Below are 23,397 nucleotides of genomic sequence, written 5' to 3' on the forward strand. Positions count from 1 at the left end.
CAACGGAAGCTCTGGGCGGATCCCCCGGTGGGCGCAGGCGGATGGATGGGGAACCAGCCTGGAGGGAAGACCTGCCCCTCCCTCCCCAGGAGACCCAGGAGCAGTGGGGATGCGCAGGGAAGGGCCGGGTGGGTGGCCAGGCTAGGCTGGGTTGGGGGGGCGAGGCTATCTTGGGGTGGAGGCAAGGATCCGGAAAACGGCCCTGTGGCTTTTGGCCCTTGGAAGGGTGGAGGGCCGTCAGTCAGCATGGTATCCCCCAAACCATTGAGGGATCAGCCAGGCGGGGGAGGGGGTACCCAGAGGTGGGGAGAGGAAATCACGGTTCTTGGTGTCATTCCCATCGGCAGTTAACCAAGACCCAAGGAGACCTGTGTGTTTTCATCCCTCCATAGGCATGGGACTGCCAGTAAGTGCACACCTGGGTTTTGCTGGGGGAACCACGGATAAGGGTGGGCCATGTGGAAAGTGGCTGGACCAAGCCACACCCTTGAGGCTGGGATGATCCCTATGTGGAGGGAGGCACAGGGTGTGGGGCAGGAGGGGTGGCTGCTACCCAATGTGGGTGGAAGGGAGAAAGCAATCCAGGCTCAAGGCTGGAGAAGGAAGGGAAGAGGGAAGGATGGAGGTCTCCTGTAGATGGGTTGCGGTGGGCCAGGATAAACCAGTTGTCATGGGAGATCCCTGCCATTCCCTGGGACAAGGAGAGTTTCAGTGACAGGCAATGATACAGTTTTGAAGAACTGTGGGAAGAAAAGCAGAGACAGACAGAAAGGGGGAGGAAAGAACTAGAACTCATCCAAGTCACCAGGCCCGTCATCCTCAAAGCTGGCTGGGCTTCCAGCCAACTCCTTTCCACCCCTTGACCCTCCTCGCTCACTGCCTACTCCAAAAAGCTGAGAGGAAAGCATACTGGTGGAACAAATAGGGCCCCAAGTTGTGACTAGTTTGTCATCTCTTCCTGCAGGGGAGATGTGGATTTTAGACGTCTCCCCTCCCTCCCTGTCCCAGGCATGTGAAGACAGAGCACTGAGTGTGACTCTTCCAAGTGTGTCTCCTTTGTCTCCTCAATGGTCTTGTCCAGCAGGTCTTATGGCCTCCCTTTCCAAATGTAGAGGCCAAGCTCCAGAGAGCTTGAGCAAAGTTCCTTGAGAGGACACAAGAAGTGGTGAAGCTGGGCCAGCTGTGGAGAGAAGAGATCTTACTCACAGATGGCCATGAAAAGGATGATAAATTGGGACAATGGACTCCATGCAAGAGAGCTCCTTAGCCGAGAGCTCTGCACCGAGGCCCAGCATGTGAAACACTGAAATTATGTGTAGACTTTTCTGTGTGTGTGTGTGTGTGTGTGGGTGGGTGCCCATTCTTCAGCAGAAGGCTCCTCCTGGTTAGGTGCTTTGGAATCTCAGGTTCCTCTTGTCAGAAGGCCATTGAGGAAGGGTACTGAAGAGGAGGTGGGTGGCAACAGGACACAGTATGTCCAACACACAAGCCAGTGAGTCGGCAGCAGGTGGCAGTATGCATGTGTAGGCTCTATGGGTAGGTAAGGCAGAGACTTGAATCCAGGGAGCCTCACCTGCCATGCCCTTCTTTCACCTGCCCCCTGTGTGGGAGATGTCCCACCTCTGCCCTGCTTCTCCTTTCCCCAGGTGATGCTCAGCTTGGAGAACAAGGACAGGAAGGGATTCACCTGGGCCATTGCCCCGATCTTGACTACGCTGGGCTACCTACACATACTGCTGGTCTCTGTCTTTCCCTTCTGGGTGCGGCTTGTGAATGTGGAGACCCAGGAAGTGTTTTTCAGTGGCCTGTTTGAGAACTGCTTCCATATCAAATGCTGGAAACCCCGACCCCTATCTAGTAAGGAGAAGTTGGGGAGAGGAAAGAGAAGGGAGATTGGCCAGTAGGGGCAGGAGTTGGGAGGGGGGCAGAGCCCTAGGGGTGGAGGGCAAATTTACTAAGCTATGAGAACACATTCTCTCTCCACTCTGGGGTAAGAGGAGTGAATGTGGGGGGCTGGGAAGAGTTAAGAAGTTATGGTTGCTCCTTGGGCTTGGGCCCTTTGGTCAGGAACAAACTGTTCACTTTAGGCCAGGAGTGATCTATGCATTTGTGTGGCTGAAAACTGTTTGATATGGGCCCCTTCTCTTTTTTTCTTTTTAAAATCTGGTCCTGGGGCTCAAGCTCAAGACCTGGATGCTGTCCTTGAGCTTTTTCACTCCAGGCTGGCATTCTGCCACTTGAGACACAGCACACTTGCAACTTTCTGGTGGTTTAATTGGAGATAAGAATCTCATGGACTTTAATGCCCAGACTGGCTTCAAACCCCAATCCTCAGATCTCAGCCTCCTAAGTAGCTAGGATTACAGGTGTGAGCCACTGGCATCGGCCGGCCTCTAATTTGTTTTTAACAGACACTTCCATGTTGTTGGAAGCAATCTGGTGAGCATTCTTGGGGGTGAAGTGACAGGTCACAGCTTAGGTCCCAAGGCCATACTTTGGATCTGAGAGTGGTAAGGGGCACTGGGGCCATCATGCCAGGCTCCGTGGGGCTCTATCCTTTGGGGGTCAGTGTCCTGAGTTCCAGCCCGGTTCTCCCTCCCCTGCAGTTTACATCCTCCTTGGCCGGGTCTTCCTGCTCTCTGCAGTTGTCTTGGCTTTCGTCACCACCTTCCTCATGGTCTCCACCGCCTCCGAGTTCCTCCTGAGGACCCGGAAGCACAACGTCCTGTCAGCCTTCGTCAGCTTCTGCACAGGTGTGGACCCCCTCCTTCAGTGGGAAGAGAAGCATCATTAAAGCCCCATAGTTTAGGATGCCTCTTTCAGCCTTGACCTTGTTGGCCTGGGATCCTATCAGGGAGGTCATAAGTGGCAGAGAATTACAATTGAACTATATAATGTTAGGTGAATGTTTCTGGAGTTAATGAGCAGAAGAGACTTTCTCTGCCCTTTGGGCTTTTTGATGTTTTAGAAGGTTGAGGAAGGGCCCACCTGGGGCCCTCCCCAGACATTGGGGAAATCAGCTTGACTTGTGGCACCCAGGGGCCCTAAGTGGATGTGAGCCAAGTGCACAGATGCAGAGGGGTTAGCAAAGGAATGTGTGGTGGCCCAGCCCCTGCAGGTGAGGGATATGCTTTGAGATGAGCTGGGAAGGAGGGAGACTTGGGTAGGAGGTGGTGTTCTGGCTCTGGGAGGGTAAGAAGTGTCTTCAAGCAGGAGCCACACAGCCTGGGATGAAGGCAGGAAGCAGAGAGAGCAAGGCCAACTTCTTGTGCCTCACAGGGGCCTCTGCCTTCCTGGCCTTGTTGATGCATGCCCTGGAGATCCGGGATCTGAGGACGAAGCCCAGCCCCACGCAGTTCTCTGTGCAATGGCCGTACTACGTCTTGGCCTGTGGTGTTTTGCTGTTCCTAGTGGCTGGTGAGCACCCCAGCTGCCAAGTTCCTGCCCTCTGGCCACAGTTACAAACCTGCTCAAGGGACCATCTCAGAGCTTCACTTTTCCTAACTGTATCCCTGTTACACATGACTATTTCACTTCACTAAAAGGAAATAAATTAAAATTTCAGTGATGGCTAGGCACTGGTGGCCCACACCTGTAATCCTAAGCCATCCCATACAGGAAAGTCCCTGAGACTCCAAGTAACCAGCAAATGATGGACATAGGGCTGTTGTTTAAGTTGGGTAAAAAGGCACAGATAGTGCCCAGGCTGTGAGCTCAACTTCCAGTACTCCCCTCTCCCCCAACACACATCTCTCACACAGTCAGCTCCTCAGTCCGACGAGGCACATTTCAGATTTTCAGTACCTGTTACTGCATTGAACAGGAGGTGGAGGAAATGCCAACTCTCTCTCTGCATTCTGAACCTTGTGCCCCATTTTTGGGCTTCCTCTTCTCATCCTTTTTGGGCCTAGAAACAAACTCTTCCAAATGTCTTCTCTTTCTTTCACATTGTCTTGTTCATTTTCTGTGTAACCCAGGATGGGCTCCTGAGCTAATCACCCTCCTGCCTCCTTTTCCAGAAGGCTTGGATTACAGGCATGGACCACAATGCTCAACATCCTTCAGCATTTATTTTTTTTTTGGCCAGTCCTGGGCCTTGAACTCAGGGCCTGAGCACTGTCCCTGGCTTCTTTTTGCTCAAGGCTAGCACTCTGCCACTTGAGCCACAGCACCACTTCTGGCCGTTTTCTGTATATGTGGTGCTGGGGAATTGAACCCAGGGTCTCATGTATACGAGGCAAGCACTCTTGCCGCTAGGCCATATCCCCATCCCCATCCTTCAGCATTTTTACACTTTCCCTTTTTCATTTGATTTATTTATTTATTTATTTATTTATTTATTTATTTATTTATTTATTTGCCAGTCCTGGGCTTGGACTCAGGGCCTGACTGTCTCTGGCTTCTTTTTGCTCAAGGCTAGTACTCTGCCACTTGAGCCACAGCGCCCACTTCTGGCCATTTTCTATATATGTGGTGCTGGGGAATCAAACCCAGGGCTTCATGTATAGGAGGCAAGCATTCTTGCCACTAGGCCATATTCCCAGCTCTGTTTCATTTCTTTATTAGGTCCTGTTGCTCTGTTCTGCTCAGACTTGTATTACCCAGCTGCTGTTTAGCCTTGTCTCATCTGTTATTTCACCTGTCTGTTAAGATTTATTGTATCTACTTTCATAACTAGAAGTGTTGTCATAAAACTTGTCATTTTATATTCTCTTGTTGCTTGCTTATATTTCAATAGTTTTTTTTTTTTTGAGTTGTGGGGCCAGAACTCTGGGCCTGGACACTGTCCCTGAGCAATTCATCTCAAGGCTAGTACTCTACCACTTTGAGCCACAGCACCACTTCTGGTTTTCTGGAAGCTAATTAGAGATACTAATCTCATGGATTTTCCTGCTAGGGCTGGCTTTGAACCGCAATCTTCAGATCGCAGCCTCCTTCTCAGCTAGGATAACAAGCAGTACCCAGAGATCAATAGATTTTTGTGCCCATCCTCAGATTTGAAGTCAGGGTCACTCCTAGCTGTTTTTCTAGTTAATAGGAGATAAGAATCTCACAGAATTTCCAACCTAGGCTGACTTTGATCCTCAGAGCTCAGCCTCCTGAGTAGCTAGTGGCATGAGCCACTGGTACTTGGCTTTTGCTGTTTTTAGAGTGACAGTATCTGCTCCGTTGTAATGCTGAAATGTAATTTGAAAAAATTAGCCATAATATAGCTTTTATCATTCACTCAGTGTCTCCAGTTTGAACTTCTGAACATCCTTTTTTGTTTCACCCTTTTGTTTTACTTTACTGAGTATCTTGAGCTAGGCATCAAGATGCCTGAGTTTTCCTGTTAGATTTTCCACTCCTGTGGTAGGATTCCTGTCCTTGGAAGCACTCATTCTGTTCCTATGGCTGTCTTCTGGGGAGGGGGGGTGTCACAGAAGGAGGCAGAGAGAGAGAGAGAGAGAGAGAGAGAGAGAGAGAGAGAGAGAGAGAGCGCTTGCATTACAGGAGGGAGCTCTGAGCCCCGCACTCTTTCTCTCTAATCTGACCCAAGCTTTTGCTCTTATCTAGGTGCCCTCTGCCTCTCTGAAGAAATAAGCTGCCGTAGCTGCCATTTGTTGCCCATTTCCCAGCACACTGAGCATGCTCAGGGGACTCTACACCTGGAGAAGCTGGAGAATTTGGGAGGGGACCTGAATACCATAAAAAAGGAGACACTCCGGAAGGAAGAAACAGTTATCTAGCCCAGGATATTGTCTTCTACTCTCCTCCCATCTGGGCGAGTACGTGTTCCTAGTGTACATAGCTCCCCTCCTCTGCTGGTCTCTGATATTGAGGCTTGAACTCAGAGCCTGGGCTCTGTCCCTGAGCTTTTTCACTCAAGGCTGTAACATTAATAATAATTTGAGCCATAGCTCCATTCTGCCTTTTTGCTGGTTAATTAAAGATAAGAATTTCATGGACATTCCTGCCTGGGCTGGCTTTGAACAGGCATCCTCAGATCTCAGCTGAGTATCTGGATTACAGGTTTGAGCCATCAGTACCCAGCCTCTCTGTAGCCTTTAAGGAACTTCTGAGGGCCAAGTTAAACTTGCACTTCCCCCACACTGTTGTGACTCTCTCTCTTTCTTTCTCTTCGGTGGAATTAGTTAATAGTTCTTGAAATTCTTCTGAGATTTTTGAGTGCTGTTTTTTTTTTTTTTTTGGTTGGTTGGGGAGCTTGAACTCAGGGCCTGGGTGCTGTCCCTGACCGGCTTTGTGCTCAAAGCTAGCACTGTACCACTTGAGCCACAGCACCACATCTGGTTTTTGAGTGGTTAATTGGAGATAAGAGTCTCCCAGGCTGGTTTCGAACTACGATCCTCAGATTTCAGCCTTCTGAGTAGCTAGGATTACAGTCGTGAGCCACTGGCGCCTGGCTGGAGTGACTTTCTTTACTTTTTTCTTTCATTTGCAGGTGTTGAGCCATACCTTCAAAACCAAGCCTGGAGGCAATGAGGAGATGAAAGAATATTTATTACATGATCAAAGAAAGTGAGATTTTTTTTAAAACAACATACAGGGTGGACCCATTCATTGATATTAAAAGTGATGTTCCTGGCTGGGAATGTGGCTTAGTGGTAGAGTGCTTGCCTAGCATGCATGAAGCCCTGGGTTCCATTCCTCAGTATCACATACACATAAAAGCCAGAAGTGACACTGTGGTTCAAGTGGTAGAGAGCTAGCCTTGAATAAAAGAAGCTCAGGGACAGTGCTCAGACCCTGAGTTCAAGCCCCAGGACTGGCAAAAAAAAAAAAAAAGCCATGTTCCCAGATATATGCATGTCTTGGTATAGGAAGTATTTCCTAAATATGTATTTGGAGGAGGGGAGGTTTGGGGCTGGGAAGGAGACAAAACTTCCTTCAACTTTCTCTCCTGGTCCCGGAAGCCGAACCTAGAAAGTCTGCCCAACTGGGAGGAGCGAAGGCAAGTCTGCCACCAACACAGCACCTTTGCCTCTCCACATATATGATGCCTTGACTAATGACCCCAAACTCAGCCCAGAGGCCTCTCGCCTGCTCATTTTATTTCTCTTACTCTTACTGAAAGTCTGAGATCTGAGGATCCAGGTTCAAAGCTATCTCTGGCAGAAACGTCTGAGAGACTCAATCTCCAATTAATGAGCAAAAACTGGAGTAGGAGGCATGGCTCAAGTGGTAGAGTGCCAACCTTGAGTGAAACTACCCCAGTGGGAAAATGAGGCCCTGAGTTCAAGCTCTGGTAGTGGCAAAGGTAATAGCTTTATTGAGGAAGAACTTATTTACAAGAAACTGCACATAAAGTATATAACTCCATATAATTTGTTAAATATTCCACCACAATCAAGATAGGGGATGCTGAGTTCTGAGGATCATGGTTCAAAGCCAGCAGAAAAGTCTATGAAATTCTTATCTATAATTACCTAGCAAAATACTAGAACTGGAAATGTGGCTAAAGTGGTAGCAGACTAGTCTTGAGCAAAAAGGCTCTGGGTTCAAGCCCCTGTACTAATACCAAAGCAAAACAAGACAAAAAAAAAAAAAGAGTGCAACACCAGTAGCTCATGCAGAATATTGAGATCTAAGGACTGTAGTTCCAAGCCAGCCCATTCAGAAAAGTCCATAAGACTCTCAAGTTCAATTAACCACTAATAAAAATACCAGAATTGGAGCTGTGGCTCAAGCAGTAGAGTGCTAGCCTTAATCAAAAATGCTCAAGGACAGTCCCAAGTTCAAGCTCCAGGACTGACACACGGGGAAAAAAGATAATGTACAGATCCATTCCCTCAGAAATTTTTTTCAAGTAGTTAAGATTATTTTTGTTGGTACTGAGATTTGAACTCAGGATCATATGCTCACTCAGCTTGCTGTAACATTTGAGTCATTCTTCCAGCCCTTTTTTTGCTGGTTATTTTCAGATGGAGTCTTGAGGAATTTTCTACCCGTGCTGGTTGGAACTTCAATCTTCTGGGTTTTAGCCTTCTGAACAGCTAGGATTACAGGAGGGACAGTGGGCGTGGGGGTGGGAGGAGTGAGGATTTCTTCCCACTTTTAAACTGTATACTTGTGCAGTCATGCATTGTAGTGGCTGTGTTGATGTGGAAATAGCATCAATTCCTGACACTTTTGGTTTCATACTTCAACTTTCTTGCTCCACCAGGAAACCTTCCCAGATTACAGCACACACCCATTGCTCCAAGGCCATCCACTCCCTAGTTCTCTACCCCTATGCTCCAGGCTCCTAGTTGGCCAGCCCCATATTTGCCCGGTGCTCCCTCTCTCCAGCCCTCCCTCTCTCCAACCTTCTCATAAAGCACCCGTAGCGCGAAACAGACCCGCGCGACACACTGAACCCCTTCTAGAGAAGGAAAGCAGGTGCCAAGGCACCGCGGAGACGGGCCTGAGCCCGCACACGGAACCGGCGGGTCGGCCACCGCCTGGGGGGCGGGGCCTGGCGGTGACTCACGACCATCGAGACGCATCTCCGAAACCTCCCAACGTCCTAGAGAGGAAACGGAAGTGGCCTATCTTTCCCCGCGCACCTGTCTGGCAGCCTCCGCCACCCACTTCCGGTTCGCGGAACGTTCAGGAGAGGTCGGCTCAGGTGTGGGTCCTCGTGGGAGGGGACCGGGGTTCCGGGCGGCGGCGGGCGGCCGAGGGTGGCGACAGACGGGCAGCAAGGCCGGCTGTGGTGTCGCTGCGACACCGTGGCCCTACGGGCCGGGTCTCGACGTACCGCATCGCGTCGCATCGCGATAACTCAGGTAGGAGCATGGCTGGTCTCGTCAGGGCCTGTTTGGCCTAACGCAAGGTGGGCTCGAACCCGGGGAGATCTTGAACTCAGGGGGATCTCTTTGAAAAGTGCAAGCGCAGATTTAGAACAGGACCTAGGACGGCTATTTAAAGAATAGCCACGCAGAGTCTCCTACTTGTCTAGTGCCAAACCTGGAGGAAAGGTGGAAGGAGACCTCGATAAATACACGCCAAGTGCTATACTTGCACCAGTGGAGGGAACTAGTGCAATAGCTATAAAATCAGAAGAATAAACCCCGACACAGCAGAGAAACTGCATACTGTAGGTAAAATGTAAATTCAGCGTGAAGGCTGGGCCTGGTAGTTAATGCCTGCAGTCTCAGCACTCTAAGCCCAGGTAGGAAGATCGGGAGTTGGAGGGCATTCTGAGATACATAGCTAGGACCTTGTCTCAAACAAACAAACAAACAAAAAAACCCAAACCACACAAACAAAAAGCCCAACCAACAGCCTATTATCTTGGTTAGTCAGGAGGCTGAGATCTGGAAGATCGAGTTCAGAGACAGCCGGGCAGAAAAGTCCACCATTCCAAAATAGCCAGCAAACTGCTCCACCAAGTGGTAGAACACCAGCGGTGAACAAGAAGACGGGTGAGGCCCTGAGTTCAAACCTCAGTACTGGCACCAAAACAAAACAAAAACCAACCAACCAAACAAACCTAACCAAAATTTGAGAAGGAGGATAGATAAATACACAAATGTCAGAGTATTTAGAAGCCTGGGTGTGCCTCCTGTTCTTTTCTCTGCACATCATTTGGAGTTCAGGTCTGTTTCCTAGCGGAAGTCTTGCAGGGAGGTAAGAAGTACTCATCCTCCTATCTACTAGATGCTTATGTTGATCTTCTGCTTGCTTGCTTATTTTTTATTTCTGTACTAGGCCTTGAACTCAGGAGCTAGACACTCCCCCTTAGCTTTTTCACAAAAAGCTGACTACCACTTAAGCCATAGCTCCACTTCTGACTTTTTGGTGGTTAATTGGAGATAAAGAGTCTCACTGTCTTTCCTGTCTGGCCTGGTTTCAAACCAGAATCTTTAGATTCCAGCCTCCTGAGCAGATAGGATTACAGGCATGCACCCACACCAAGCTTAAAAAAAAATATATGTATACGTATATGTATATACGTATACATACCTACATACATACAGAGAGAGAGAGAGCGAGAGAGCGTGCGTGCCAGTCCTGGGGCTTGGACTCCACCTGAGCACTGTCTCTGGCTTGTTCAAGGCTAGCACTCTACCACTTGAGCCACAGCACCACTTCTGGCTTTTTCTAATATATGGTACTGAGGAATCGAACCCAGGGCTTCATGTATGTGAGGCAAGCACTCTACCACTAGGCCATATTCCCAGACCCTTAATTTATATTTTTTGGATTAAAATGTTCAGTTCTCCTGTCTCAGCCTCTGGGGATTCCAGTCTCAGCCAATCTCTCTTTTTTATTTTAATGAATGAATTAATTAATTTCAGGCCCTGGGGCTTGCACTCAGGGCCTGAGCACTGTCTCTGGCTTCTTTTTGCTCAAGGCTAGCACTCTACTACTTGAGCCATAATGCCACTTCTGGCTTTTTCTGTATATGTGGTGCTGAGGAATTGAACCCAGGGCTTCATGCATGCTAGGCAAGCACTCTACCATTAGGCCACATTCACAGCCCTTTATTCATTTATTTATTTATTAAAACATTATATAGTTGTACATTCAACAAAGCAATTTTTGGATATAATGCATCTTGATCAATGTTACCCCTTCCATCATCCTCCCACATCCCTCCAATCTTTCTCTTATTTTAGTTTCCCATGATTCTTATCTACACTATGCATTTGGAAGGAAGGTGCATTAGACCAAGTGTACCATCACATCCCAGTCCACAACCTAGTTAGTTGGTTTTACCTACAAAATATGTCTTCATTTTATCTGATTCTTTGCCTCCACCCTGTCAACTCCTGTCACTTGCTTGGATCACTGAAGGTACCACTTGCCTTTGTGTCTCCTCTAATCTGTTTTCAGTCAACGCACAGGCATCTATGACTTTGTAAAATATGTACTTCCCACTAAGCTGAGAAGTAAGAATAAAGCCCATAATTCTTTGGTTTTGTTTTACAGTGCTGAGGCTTGAACCAGGACCTCAGGCATCCTCCCTGAATCTTTAGTTCCCTCCGTGGCCCACGTCCTCGGTAATTTGAGTTTTGCCTAGTTCAGCCATCTGTTCTTGTGCAGCTATGCTCCTGAGCTATTCTGCTGAAGCCACATTGGATTTTGGCTTACCCTTGAACATGCATGGCAATTTCTAGTCTCAAGGCTTTTGAGATGTTTTGAATGACTGGCTCATTTTCATTCCTAAGATCTTGTCTTTAGAAAAGCCTTCTCCAAGTCCTTTGTCATCCCCCGCCGCGCCCCGCCCCCCAACTTATTTCTTTATAGAACTTTTCCCCAGTTGCAGTTTTTTGGGGCCTGTCCTGGAGCTTGAACACAGGGCCTGGGCACTATCCTTGAGCTTTTTTGCTCAAGGCTCTACCACTTGAGCCACAGCTCCACTTCTGCCTTTTTTGGTGGTTAGTTGGAGGTATGAGTCTCACAAGCTTTCTTGCTCAGGTTGGCTTCGAACTTGATCCTCAGATCTCAGCCTCCTAAGTAGCTAGAATTATAGGAACAAGCACCAGCACCTGGCTCCCAGTTGCAATTTTTATGTATTTGCTTTCATTTGATTTGTCTGTGTGTGTGTACAGCTTTAATATGAGTGTTAAGAGGGTGTCTTGTCTGTCGTTCTTCTATCTTCTGTATGTCAGGGAGTGATCTATCTATCCATCCATCTATCCATCCACCCATGATGGGAATCCATCCTGAAAAATGCATTGTTCTTTGAACATTATGCACTGTATGTACACAAACCTTGATGCTGTGGGTCAATTATTTGATGTGGCCTTGTGATACAATCAAGATACACAATAAATATTGGACACACAGGCTGCTGCCTGCAGAGAATGCTTATTACAGGTTGTATTTTTTTTTTTTTAGTTATTAGAAGGACTGTACTAATACCAAAAAACAATTTAAAGACCATAATACAGTATAGTAAACATATGAGACAGCAACAGTCATTTGTTACATCATAGTCCTTTATTTTCATTATTGAATATTGTGGGTAGTACATAACTACAACAGGCAGTGCAGGAGGTTTGTTACTCCAGTGTCAGCACAAACATGTCATGTGTTGGGTCCATGTTATATATTTCCATGGCCATGATGTTATTAGATAATACGAAAAATTTTCAGCTCCATTTTCATGTTTTTTAACCCTATTGCTGAAGATGGAACCCAGGGCCTTGCCTATGCTTGGCAAGCTGGCTACCCAACCTGCCTCACCTTTCTTGTGCCTGTCCTGGGGTTTGAATTCTGTCTGGCACTGAGGTTTCCACCCCCTCCCCCTCCCAAGGCTGGTGTTATGCTCCACTTCCAACTTCTTGCTGGTTAATTGAAGGTAAGACTTTCCTGCCTGAACTGGCTTCAAACCAGAATCCTCAGATTTCAGCCTCTTGAGCAGCTAGGATTATAGGTGTGAGCCAGGAGCACCTGGCTCCTAGCCCCCTTTGTTGACCACCATCATTACATGTGCTCTATTATGTGGTACATGGTGTGTGTGTGTGTGCTAAATGAAGAAAGCATATGCTTCTTTAATATTGGAAGAGCTATCCCTGGTGAGTAACCTAATTAGTAAACCTTTTATATTCTTTCCCAATTGTAAGGTTATGTTCCCAATGAGGTCCTGAGCTGTTTGTGGGTATAAGCTAAATCTTATTCCCTTGCCTTCCCTTCCCCCCTCTCTCCTCCCCTTCTCTCTTTCTCTCTCTCTTTTGTCTGTTGTTGGGCTGTCCCTGAGCCTCCTTGTGCTGAAGGCTAGCACTCTACCATTTGAGCCACAGTACCACTTCTGGCTTTTTTTGTTTGTGTGGTGCTGAGGAATTGAATCCTGGGCTTCATGCATGCTAGACAAGCATTCTGCCAGTAAGCCACATTCCCAACCCTACTTCTGGCTTTTTTGAGTAGTATATTGGAGCTAACAGTCTCACAGTGACTTTTTTGCCCAGACTGGCATTGAACTGAGGTCCTTAGGTCTTAGCCTCCGGAGTAGCTAGGATTACAGGCATAAGCCACTAAGCTACTGGCGCCACCTCTCTTTGATTCCCTCCCTCCCTCCCTCCCTCCCTCCCTCCCTCCCTCCCTCCCTCCCTCCCTTGCTCCCTCCCTCCCTCCCTCTTTATGCTGGTCCTGGGGCTGTCCCTGAGCTCTTTTACTTAAGGCTAGCACTCTGCCACTTGAGCCATAGCTCCACAGATTTTTTGGTGGTTAATTGCAGATAAGAATCTCATAGATGGGGCTGGGAATGTGGCTTAGTGGTAGAGTGCTTGCCTAACATGCATGAAACCCTGGGTTCAATTCCTCAACACCACATAAACAGCAAAAGCCGGAAGTGGTGCTGTGGCTCAAGAGGTAGAGTGCTAGTCTTGAGCAAAAAGAAGCCAGGGACAGTGCTCAGTCTGTGAGTTCAAGCGCCAGGACTGGGGGGAAAAATGAATCTCATAGACTTTCTTACCTGTGATCATCAGCCTTCTGAGTAGCTAGGATTACAAGCATGATCCACCAGTGCCTGGCCACATTTTTTTTTCTTTTTTCTGTGTGTTGAGCGGATCCTGAGCTTAACGGGCGGAGTTTTGGGATGTACACTCAATTTCTGCCACTAGCTTGTTCCTTGGTAGAGTATTTGTTGCCATTGCCCCAGGACTGGGATGGCCTGGCTATCACACAGCTTGTGTTCTCAAAGGCTCCTTTGTTCCTCTGTTCTCAGTCTTCTGTGAGAGAGAGTGAAGATGCTTAAAGAGCGCCCAGGGATGGCAGAAGAGCCTCAGCAGCACATGGGGGTTCCTGTGGTGAAGCTGGAGAAGGAGCTGCCCTGGGGCAGGGCAAGGGAAGACTCTAGTCCTGAGACCTTTCGGTTGAGGTTTCGCCAGTTTCGCTACCAGGAGGCAGCTGGTCCCCAAGAAGCCCTCAGGGAGCTCCAGGAGCTCTGTCGAAGGTGGCTCAGGCCGGAGCTGCACACCAAGGAACAGATCCTGGAGCTGCTGGTGCTGGAGCAGTTCCTGACCATCCTGCCCCGGGAGTTCTACACCTGGATTCGGGAGCACAGCCTGGAGAGTGGCAAGGCACTGGTGGCCATGGTGGAGGACTTGACAGAGAGTGCGCTGGAGGCCAAGGCGGTGGGTGAGAAGAGGGCCTCCAGGTCTTGGTTGGCGTGGGGCCTAAAGAGTGGAGAGCTTAGAGGAAGTAGATGAGGCAGGAGTCTCCGCAAGGAGAGCCATTCCCAGGGAAACTGCTGGTGTGTAGAAGGGCTGCTGTTCTCAGGGCCAAGGCAGATGTGATTGTTCTCAAGATCCCCCACAGACCCAGCCCTTCTTGGGGTGACAGTGCAGGGGGTCATAGCTGTACTCTCTGTAGAGCTGTAGTGCTCTTCTGCTGGTACGAGGAAGTTACCAAGTGCTGTTTCTGGCCTCTGGTTTGGTCACTGCAGCACAGTTTTCTGACAAGTCCCACACCTGCCACACTGCTGGGGTCTCTTGTCTCCCAGGAGCCCTCTCCCTCCAGGTTGTCCTCACTCTTTGTAGAGCGGCTCTTTCTCACTGACCCACTGTAGACTGTAGGTGTGGCCTTCTCTTTTCTTTGGAATTTCGGCTTTGTCAGCTTAGGGAATTGTTTTCTTCTCACTGTGGGTGTGGTGCAGTCCTTCATGGACCAGTTTTGGGCTTTCTGTGATGTGGTGTGTGGGAATTCTGGCAGGAATTCTGCCTCTGAAGGCAGCAGAGGGACCCTTGTCAATTGGCCTGGACAGATGCAAGTTGTTCAGGGTTCCATAAAGGGAGTTGAGCTTTTTTTTCCCCAATGCTTTCTGCTGCCCTGGGAAAAGCTCCCTCTCCGAAGCTGTCGAGTCAGTTCTTTGGTTTTCTTAGTAGGTTTCAACTCCTTTCTGTTGTTGTTGTTGTTTTTTTTCTCTTTTGTGCCAGTCCTGGGGCTTGAACTCAGGGTTTAGGTACTGTCCATGAGCTTTTTTGCTCAGGCTAGTGCTCTATCACTTGACCCACAGTCTACTTCTGGCTTTTGGGTCAGTAGTTAGAGATAAGAGTCTCACAGACTTTCTTGCTTAGGCTGGCTTCAAACCTTGATCCTCAGATCTTAGCCTACTGGGTAGCTAGGATTATAGGCCTAAGCCCCACCCTGATGCCCCAATTTCTTTCTTAATAGCCTTGACAAGCCTGATTCTCATTGGTGTTGGGGACTGTCCTCAGGTTCCATGTCATGTGCAGGGAGAACAGCAAGAGACAGCCCTTGGCCAAGGCTCTTGGGAGCCAGGGGTCCATCTGGGGCCAGTGGAGGTTAAGCCTGAGTGGGGGATGCCCCATGCAGAAGGTGTTCAAGGCCTAGACCAAAGCGCCGAGGAACAGCTGAGTCAGCATCGTGGGGACCGGGCGCAGGCCTTCCCGGAACAAGGTAAGACACAGATGGTGAGGACTGAGCAGCCTGGAAAACCATGCTTTGTGGCCAGCCTCCCACCTTGTACTTTAGAAGCCCAACAGAGGTAAAGTGAGTTACCTGCAACGTGTGAATCTAAATTCACAGCCACTTAGTAAACCAAACTGACCACATGGTGTCTGGAGGGGATGGGTGAAGTTAGTGTTCCTTTTCCCTTCCCTCACGTCTCTTCTAGAAAACACTAGGAACTGTGCATCTGACAGCAAAGCACACCCATGTGTGACTTTGCTTTCTGACTCTCAAAGAGAGTTGTCCTTGAGTGTGCCTAGAGTTTGACCTGGCCCTGAAGTGATAGGGCTAGGATTTCCTGCCCCCGGCCCCTGCCCCCAGGTGTGGGTCCTGCTGGGGCCTGCATGTTCCTGAACTGGTGTGTGTTGAGTGGGTGGTGCCTTTTAGAATGGGCTGACTGACAGCAGTGCTAATCCTTCTCATCTTTTCCATCTCTGCTCAGCACTGCCTATCCTCCCACCAGGTCCATCTCTCCCCACAGTGAGCGCCAGAGAACAAGATATGGCAGCTGGGTTCCTTACAGCAGGATCCCAGGTGAGCATGGCTTCCTCCCCTTTTGGTACTGCTTGGACTGGGGTTTTCTTTCTTGGATGTTTTGTGTCATCTGTGGAGCCAGTCACTGCCCCCCCTAGCTGTGATGGCTCCACCATGTTATTTTCGCACTCCATCACGGTCCCTATGCTTGGACCCAAAGCCCCAGATTAAAAAAAGAAAATTTTGACACAGGGTCTCGCTATGTAACCTAGGTTGGTCTGGACTTTGTATTCTGTGTGCCTCAGCCACCTGAGTACCTGAGTTATAGGTGTGCACATCATACCTGGCTGAAGTTCCAGACTGACCATGACTGTTACTCTGTCTGAGAGGGAAGATGCTACTGAGAGAAGCCTGTGGGTGGGTCCAGAGGACCGCTTGTTTGGAGATAGATTCCCTTTATGGTGCTGGGCTCTGAGTGGGGGATCCGGGTGCTGAGCAGTGTCTCTGGCTCACACTTGTCTCTCAGGAATTGGGGTCTTATGAATACAGGAATCTGCCTCACATAGGTCAGTGTTTGTGAGGTACACACAGAGCCTCCTGCCAGTTTGAATCTCTTTTATAGGGTTTCCAGAGGTGCCTTTTTTGAGGGGGGCAAGTATTAAAAAATTCTTTAAAAAGAAGTATGGTGTTACATGCTTGTATTTTCAGCTTCTCCAGAAGCTGAGGCAGGAGAATCATGAATTTGAGGCCAACCAGTGTTCTTTGATGAGGAAAAGGAGTTATTTGGCAGAAATAAAGGTGCACATTGGACCCAGTGAGAGCTGCCTGTGGAGAGATTTGATGCCTGTGCTATTCCCCATTGATTTCTGAGGATGTGGTTTTTAGGGCATGCGGAAGGGCGTGGGCAGTTCTCCCTGTGCTCAGAGCTTCCCTTCACCCTAGTGCTTCCTCATGCTGCAGTGAATGGCACAATTGTTAATACAATTCTGTTAACATGGCCTCATTCTTTTTTAAGGAAAATTGTATTTATGTATTTAAAATATTCTTAGGATATATACCATATACTATGTCCTCCAGTCCACTTGACTTTTCACACAGCAACAGAGCATTATACCTGAGACAGCAGCTCAGGGCTCTAAAGTATGAGGGTGGGATGCCCAAGCTGAACCAGCTGAGCACTCCCTTAAGCTGTTGGGAGGTGGGTGGTTTTTCTCCAGGGCATCTGCCTAGCTCTGCTGAGTCCTTCTGGTGTGTTCCTCCTTGGGGACTCTTGAATGTTAAGCAAGTGCTCTGCCACTTAAGCCACACCCCAACCTTATGTTTTTTTTTTTAATCTCAGTCTTGTTTTAGTGTGTGCCAGTCCTGGGACTTGAACTTAGGGCCTGGGTTGTGTCCCTGAGAGTTTTTTTTTGGCTCAGGGATGGTGCTCTACCACTCAAGCCACAGCTCCGCCTGTGTCTTTTTGCTGGCTAATTGGAGGTAATAGTCTCATGGCTTTCCTCCCCAGACTGGCTTCAAGCTGCAATCCTCACATCTCAGCCTCCCAAGTAGCTAGGTTACAGGCATGAACCATTGGCACCCAGCTGTATTTTATTGACACAGGTGTCATTGTATAGCTTGGGCTGACCTTGAGCTTGCAATTCTTTCTTTACCTTCCAAGTAGTGGTGATTACAAGGCTGCACCACCATGCCAACTGTAGGCACCTTTCATTTATAGCAATATTTTGCTGTTTCAGGGGTTGGGACCATTTAAAGACATGGCCCTGGTCTTCCCTGAAGAGGAGTGGAGGCATGTAACCCCAGCCCAGATCGATTGCTTTGGGGAGTATGTGGAACCACAGGACTGCGGGGGCCCTCCAGGTAAGACCAGAGTTGGGAACCTACATGTCATGGGTCTTGTCTTGTCCTGGTGTTATGTGCAAGGGACAGGGTTTCCATGACCCCCAAGGGAAGAGGATGGGCTGGGGATGGAAGGCACTGGCTGCCTGTGCTCCTGTGTCGGAGAGCAGGAAAATACAAAGCTGTTATTGTGGCTGCACATGTCAGGTTGGTCATTAGGAACTGCATATGTCTGCTCTGTGTCCTTGATTAAAAGGTAGGGAGGGTTGAATGCAATGTAAACAATGAAGGGGGCTTCGGATCTTGTTTGTTCAGTTGGTAGTGGCATTCTCTGTGCAGACCCTGTGCTGTATGTAGCTTTGTGTTGGGGCAGGAAGAAGGTGGGGCTGGACCATGAGTGTGTGTATGTGTGTATGCACACACATGCAAGTGTGGATGTGCAATAGGGGTTAAAATGAGAGAGGGTGGGCCCATGTCATAGAGGCAGCAGTCTTGCTGGTGGCCAGGTATGACCTGGGAGGGCACAGCCACCACACATATGATAGGAGCAGAAGAGACCCAGGGTAGCATGGAAGACTGCCAGTCCTGAGGACTGGACAATCTTGGGTTCAGTGAGGATGGGGAAGAGAAAGGACACATGGCTGGGAGTGGCTGTCTCTTTCCCCACCAGTCCTCATTTCCTCTTACAACTTGGAAAGTTGTCTATTGATGGCAGCTCCTGGCTTTTGCTCACCTTCCTATACTTGAGGGACGAGTGAGGATTCTTGTATCTCTCAGGATAAGGAGATGCCCTGTGGCCACCACCTCCTAACTACCACCCTGGGCATCTCCCTGGATGCCCAAGACTCAGCCTTCCCAGTTGTGAAATGGCCTGTGCACAGGCGTGGCCTCATGCTTTGTGAGGATGAAAGGGGACACGTGTCAAAACACAGTGGTGTCAGATATTTTTTATTAGTTGCATAAATATTATTGATTCTTTTATGGGCCAATTGACATTTATTCACCTATGAAGATTAACCTGGCACTTTACTCTATGGCAGAGCTCTACTGGTTTGTGAAGAGTTAGAAATAAAAGTGCTGCTGGAGGTGTAGCTCACGTAGTGCACCTGCCTAGCAAGTGCAAGGTTCTGAGTTCAAACCAGTTCTGTCCCCAGTACAGATAAGAAAAATGGGTTGCTCCTGAGCCAGGCATGGTGGTGCCATGTGGTGGACTGAAGCCAGGCTGGGCTGCATAGTAAGACTTAATCTTAAGGGGAAGCATGCTTGCCTCCAGGGTCTGATAGTTGATGTGAAGGGCAAGTGTATATGGAGGTGGCCTTTGGAACTGGGTAGAGCCCTGGGTGTTGAGGGATTCGGAGACATGGGTCTAGGCCAGGCTATCCTGCCAGGGCAGGCATGTTTTACATGGAACCCTGGGGTTGCCACAATGGCTAATGACATGGAAGAAAGCCCTCAGAATAACTGCATCAAACAGGGGCCCTGTGATGCTCCCCAGTGCTTGTGGTCCATGCGTCCAAGTCTGGGGACATGCTTGGTGGGTTCTCAGATCCTTTGGGTTCCTGTCCACCCTTACCAGATAGGCATTTCCAGGCTTGAGAGGCTCAGGTGGACATGCAGCTTGAAGCAGAGCTGTTTACAAGGTTGTGCTCAATGTGGAAATTCTTGGAGTTGTGCATTTATGTTGTCATGTGCTTTCATGAAAAGTTTATGAAGAATGAATCAGAAGTGATAACTTTGTACTGCCTAGACTAGCTTTGAATCTCAATGCTTAGATCTTGGTCTCTTGAGTAGTTAGGATTACAGGTGTGAGCCACCAGCACCTGGCTCCCAGTTCTTTCTGTGTGGTCCTGGTCTTACCTGAAGGGTTAAGTGCCACTGTCATTTTCTGCCTTGTTTTTTTCTTTTTTGGTGCCAGTCCTGGCACTTGATCTTGGGGCCTGGGTGCTGTCCCTGAGCTTTTGTGCTCAGGGTTAGTGCTCTACCACTTGAGCCACAGCTCCACTGCTGGCTTTTTTGGTGGTTAATTGGAGATGAGTCTCCCGGATTTTGCTGCCCGAGCTGACTTTCAACCACGATCCTTAGATCTCAGCCTCGTGATTAGCTAGGATTACAGGTGTCAGCTATCAGTGCCTGGCTTATCCTCTCTGGTATTCTTCATTCCCTAGTTCTGTGTACACAGTTGTCTCCTTAGAGTTGTAGAGGGATCAGAATGAGGGCAAAAAGATGAGGTTGGGGTGTGATGACATTCAGGTCATTTCAGGCTTGACATCTGTGTCAGCAGAGGGGACAGACCAGTCTCATTCATTCTGCCAGTGCTGACTGTCATCCTCCTGCAGGCAACCCCTGTTAGGCTCCTAGGAAGCCAGGATGAGTGACAGATACCTGGGTTAGGCAGAGGGAGCAGTGTGAGGGTAGGAGCTGAGCAAGAGGATAGGAGAACCATATGAGCCCATATGGTTAGTGTTTGCCACAGGAAGCAGATGACTAAATGCAGAACGAGGGCTGAGTACCCAGTGCAGAAGATGTCATGGAGAGCCAGTCCTGAGGCTCTCAGAGGAATGTGTTGGATTTTGCAGGGCTGAAGGTGCAGCAGCAAGCATTACAGCTGTTGGCTATTAGAATCTGGCAGGGAAGAGGGGAAGGTCTGGGTGTATCTGGGTGTAGGGGTGGAGAAACAGTTCTTGGATCCCTGTGGGCAGTAGTTCCTTGTGATCACAGCATCAGTATTGACCTTTGCCCTGTAGGTGCAGGGAGCAAGGACAAGGATGCAAAACCCCATGAGGAGGACCTGAAAGGGACGTTCAGTGGACTGGCTTCTGAGAGGTTTGCAGAAGCTGCCGTCCAGGGGCCTGGCCCGGGACGAGCCTGTGAGCAGGAGCCTGGGGGCCCTGCAGGTGACCTGCCTGGGCTTCCGGTCCCCCAGCATGGCATCCCCTTGCCTGACACATCCCACATCCACAGCTCATGGAAGCCTTTCCAGTGTCCTGAGTGTGGGAAAGGCTTCAGTCGGAGCTCCAACTTGGTCCGCCACCAGCGGACCCATGAGGAGGAGAAGGCCTTTGGCTGCATGGAGTGTGGGAAGGGCTTCACTTTGCGGGAGTACCTCACCAAGCACCAGCGCACCCACCTGGGGAAGCGGCCCTACGTGTGCAGCGAATGCTGGAAGACTTTCAGCCAGAGGCACCACCTTGAGGTGCACCAGCGGAGCCACACGGGTGAGAAGCCCTACAAGTGTGCTGACTGCTGGAAGAGCTTCAGCCGCCGACAGCACCTACAGGTGCACCGCAGGACACACACCGGCGAGAAGCCCTACACCTGTGAGTGTGGCAAGAGCTTCAGCAGGAATGCCAACCTGGCCGTGCACAGGCGGGCCCACACCGGTGAGAAGCCTTATGGCTGCCAGGTGTGCGGGAAGCGCTTCAGCAAGGGCGAGCGCCTGGTCCGCCACCAGAGGATCCACACCGGGGAGAAGCCCTACCACTGCCCAGCCTGTGGGCGCAGCTTCAACCAGAGGTCCATCCTCAACCGGCACCAGAAGACCCAGCATCGCCAGGAGCCCCCAGTACAGTGAGATCCCCGCCTGACTGGCTGGGGGGTGTGGGGAGGGTCACGCAGGCCCTCCAGCCTATCCTTTCCACTGACCGAGTGCTTCCCTTGGCATGCAGGGCAGCTCTAGGGCACTTTGGCATTCCTCGGCAGCACCAGTGCCCTCTGTCACGTGGTCAGCAGCCTGGTGCTCATTTTCCCCAGAGCCCAGTGCTGCTCAAAGATCATCAGCTCAGACCCCCTCCCTCCCCTTTCACAAATATTTATTGAACACCTCCTGTGCTCCAGGCATGGTGTGCCATGCCCTGTCACAGGCCTATTCTGCCAGCCTCTTGACTGTTCCTCCTTGAAACTAGCTTATTTTCTTCTTGCCTCCTGTCTCTGGCTGTAACATTCTGCGCTCTGTAACATTTCCCCATTCCCATTTTCCCTGCACTGTAACAACAGCTATTAGGAAATTAATATTTTGCTATCACTCACTGAATAAACATGAGAGTATTTTTTTAAAAAATTCAGAGATCTGCCTAGAATCTGGAAGATGAACTAGTATTAATGCTGTATATTAGATGGCACTTCCGTCTATAAAATGCTTTTTTCTGTGTTCCTTGATTTGTTCCTATTTACTGAGGCCCTGCCATGTGCCAGTAACTTCTGGTGGCTTGGGGAATAACACTGGGAGAAAACATCTCTGACTCAAGTTTACTTGGGAAATGTGTTTGATCCTCAGCAACCGTGGGTACTCCTGGGAGTCTTCTGGGCCTGGGCAGGTGTTCTTGGTCCCTTCCACCTCTGCTGAATTGCATTCTCTACCTACCTCTTGTCGATGAACTGTCCTCCATATTTCTAGGCCCCTGTCGCCCAAGTCCTAGGGGTCCTGGATGACTGGAGGGGTGACGAGGTAGTACCTGCTTGGCACGTGTGCTGATTCAAGAAAATGTTTGTAGGTATTAAAAACAATGTGTTTCTTTACAAATGAAAGTCTGTGTATTTGTAACTCTGTGAACTTTTTTATTCCACTATTACCAAAGTGTTTTCTTGCTGTTAGGATTCCAGGAACTACATAACTAGTGTGAATGCTGTATAATGTATGCCGTGTGTTCCCACACTGGCTGCTCAGTAAATTTGTCTTTGGCCAGTTGTGTACTGTTGTAATTGTGAGCTGTGGTATGTCCTTAGGCAGAGGCCACTTTTGGAACACAAGATTTCAGCACTTGTTTCTTTTAGGCAACTATGAGAGTTTCATTTTCATGGAGCCAGTGGGGCTCCTGGTTCATCAGCTGTGGGTGAGGTGGCACCCATCAAGGCAGGAGTGCTATCTGCTTACCTGAGACATCCACCCAAGGAGTTACTGCTCCTCCTAGGCCATACCTAGGTCCCTATACAATATCTGTGCCCTTCCTTCTATGTCCCCCACTTCTCAGATGCTTAGGTAAGGCTGATGGCCCCCTGCCAGCCAGATCCAGTGGTAAGTTTCTGATGTGGGGCCAACTGGCATTCAGTGTGGACTTAGGAGATCTGTTTCCCATAGCTGTTAGGGGCTATAGCTGTCAATGGTCTGTGTGTTTACCTGAGTAAAAAAAAAAAAAAATGTACTGGGGATCAAACCTGGAGTATTGCACCTGCTAGGCAAGCATGATGTCACTGAGCTACATCCCAGCTACTAAGTTAAAATTTTGATTTGACCTGGATGCTGGTTGGTGGCCCATACCTGTAATCCTAGCTACTCAGGAGGCTGAGATCTGAGGATGGCTGTTCAAAGCCAGCCTGGGCAGGAAAATCCATGAGTCTTTTATCTCCAATTAACCACCAGAAAATCAGAAGTGGTGCTGTGGCTCAAGTGGTAGAGCAATAGCCTTGAGCTAAATTGCTCAGGGACAGTGCTCTGGCTCAGAGTTCAAGCCCTATGTCCGACAATTTTTAAAAAAAATCTGATTTGGTGATACATTATGTAGCCAGCTGCGATCTCTCCAGAGACATTTGGAATCTGAGAGACACTTGACACTTGGCCTTGCTTTCCTGCCCACTTGGCCTATTGTCTGAATACAAATCATCCACCGAAAGGGACTTTTCCCATCAAATGAAAATTTACCAACACACATCTACGGGAATGGCTTAAGTATGAGAATGTGGAGTGCC

The 23,397-nt window shown here is 49.1% G+C and overlaps 2 protein-coding genes across 5 annotated transcripts; both read left to right on the forward strand.

Annotated features, from left to right (window-relative positions):
* Positions 1 to 216: 216 nt before the first annotated feature.
* Positions 217 to 7,397, forward strand: Tmem225b (transmembrane protein 225B). 2 transcript variants are annotated; one of them, XM_048368074.1, is made up of 6 exons: positions 217 to 406; positions 1,647 to 1,857; positions 2,607 to 2,753; positions 3,280 to 3,417; positions 5,557 to 5,768; positions 6,443 to 7,397. In XM_048368074.1, exons 1-5 carry the CDS (start codon positions 395 to 397, stop codon positions 5,727 to 5,729), a joined length of 681 nt encoding a protein of 226 aa, XP_048224031.1. In that variant the 5' UTR covers positions 217 to 394; the 3' UTR covers positions 5,730 to 5,768; positions 6,443 to 7,397. The 2 variants fall into 2 exon arrangements, with proteins under 2 accessions (XP_048224031.1, XP_048224041.1); XM_048368084.1 differs by having other exon boundaries at positions 5,557 to 5,764.
* A 904-nt stretch (positions 7,398 to 8,301) lies between these two features.
* Positions 8,302 to 23,060, forward strand: Zscan25 (zinc finger and SCAN domain containing 25). Of its 3 annotated transcripts, none has more exons than XM_048367822.1 (6): positions 8,302 to 8,768; positions 13,658 to 14,066; positions 15,150 to 15,351; positions 15,845 to 15,936; positions 17,613 to 17,736; positions 20,460 to 23,060. In XM_048367822.1, exons 2-6 carry the CDS (start codon positions 13,680 to 13,682, stop codon positions 21,284 to 21,286), a joined length of 1,632 nt encoding a protein of 543 aa, XP_048223779.1. In that variant the 5' UTR covers positions 8,302 to 8,768; positions 13,658 to 13,679; the 3' UTR covers positions 21,287 to 23,060. The 3 variants fall into 3 exon arrangements, with proteins under 3 accessions (XP_048223779.1, XP_048223788.1, XP_048223784.1); XM_048367831.1 differs by having other exon boundaries at positions 15,866 to 15,936; XM_048367827.1 differs by having other exon boundaries at positions 8,302 to 8,608.
* Positions 23,061 to 23,397: the final 337 nt, after the last annotated feature.

This window comes from Perognathus longimembris, chromosome 1 (assembly GCF_023159225.1).
Source record: "Perognathus longimembris pacificus isolate PPM17 chromosome 1, ASM2315922v1, whole genome shotgun sequence".
In the NCBI taxonomy this organism is placed as follows: domain Eukaryota; kingdom Metazoa; phylum Chordata; class Mammalia; order Rodentia; family Heteromyidae; genus Perognathus; species Perognathus longimembris.

Excerpts from the sequence above, each read along its gene's own strand:
- Tmem225b (XM_048368074.1), top strand. Across the intron at positions 1,858-2,606 it reads GAAACCCCGACCCCTATCTA|TTTACATCCTCCTTGGCCGG; the intron begins GTAAGGAGAAGT and ends CCTCCCCTGCAG. Across the intron at positions 3,418-5,556 it reads TTTGCTGTTCCTAGTGGCTG|GTGCCCTCTGCCTCTCTGAA; the intron begins GTGAGCACCCCA and ends GCTCTTATCTAG.
- Zscan25 (XM_048367822.1), top strand. The coding sequence starts at position 13,680 with ATGCTTAAAGAGCGCCCAGGGATGGCAGAAGAGCCTCAGCAGCACATG. Across the intron at positions 15,352-15,844 it reads GCAGGCCTTCCCGGAACAAG|CACTGCCTATCCTCCCACCA; the intron begins GTAAGACACAGA and ends ATCTCTGCTCAG. Across the intron at positions 15,937-17,612 it reads TCCTTACAGCAGGATCCCAG|GGGTTGGGACCATTTAAAGA; the intron begins GTGAGCATGGCT and ends TTGCTGTTTCAG.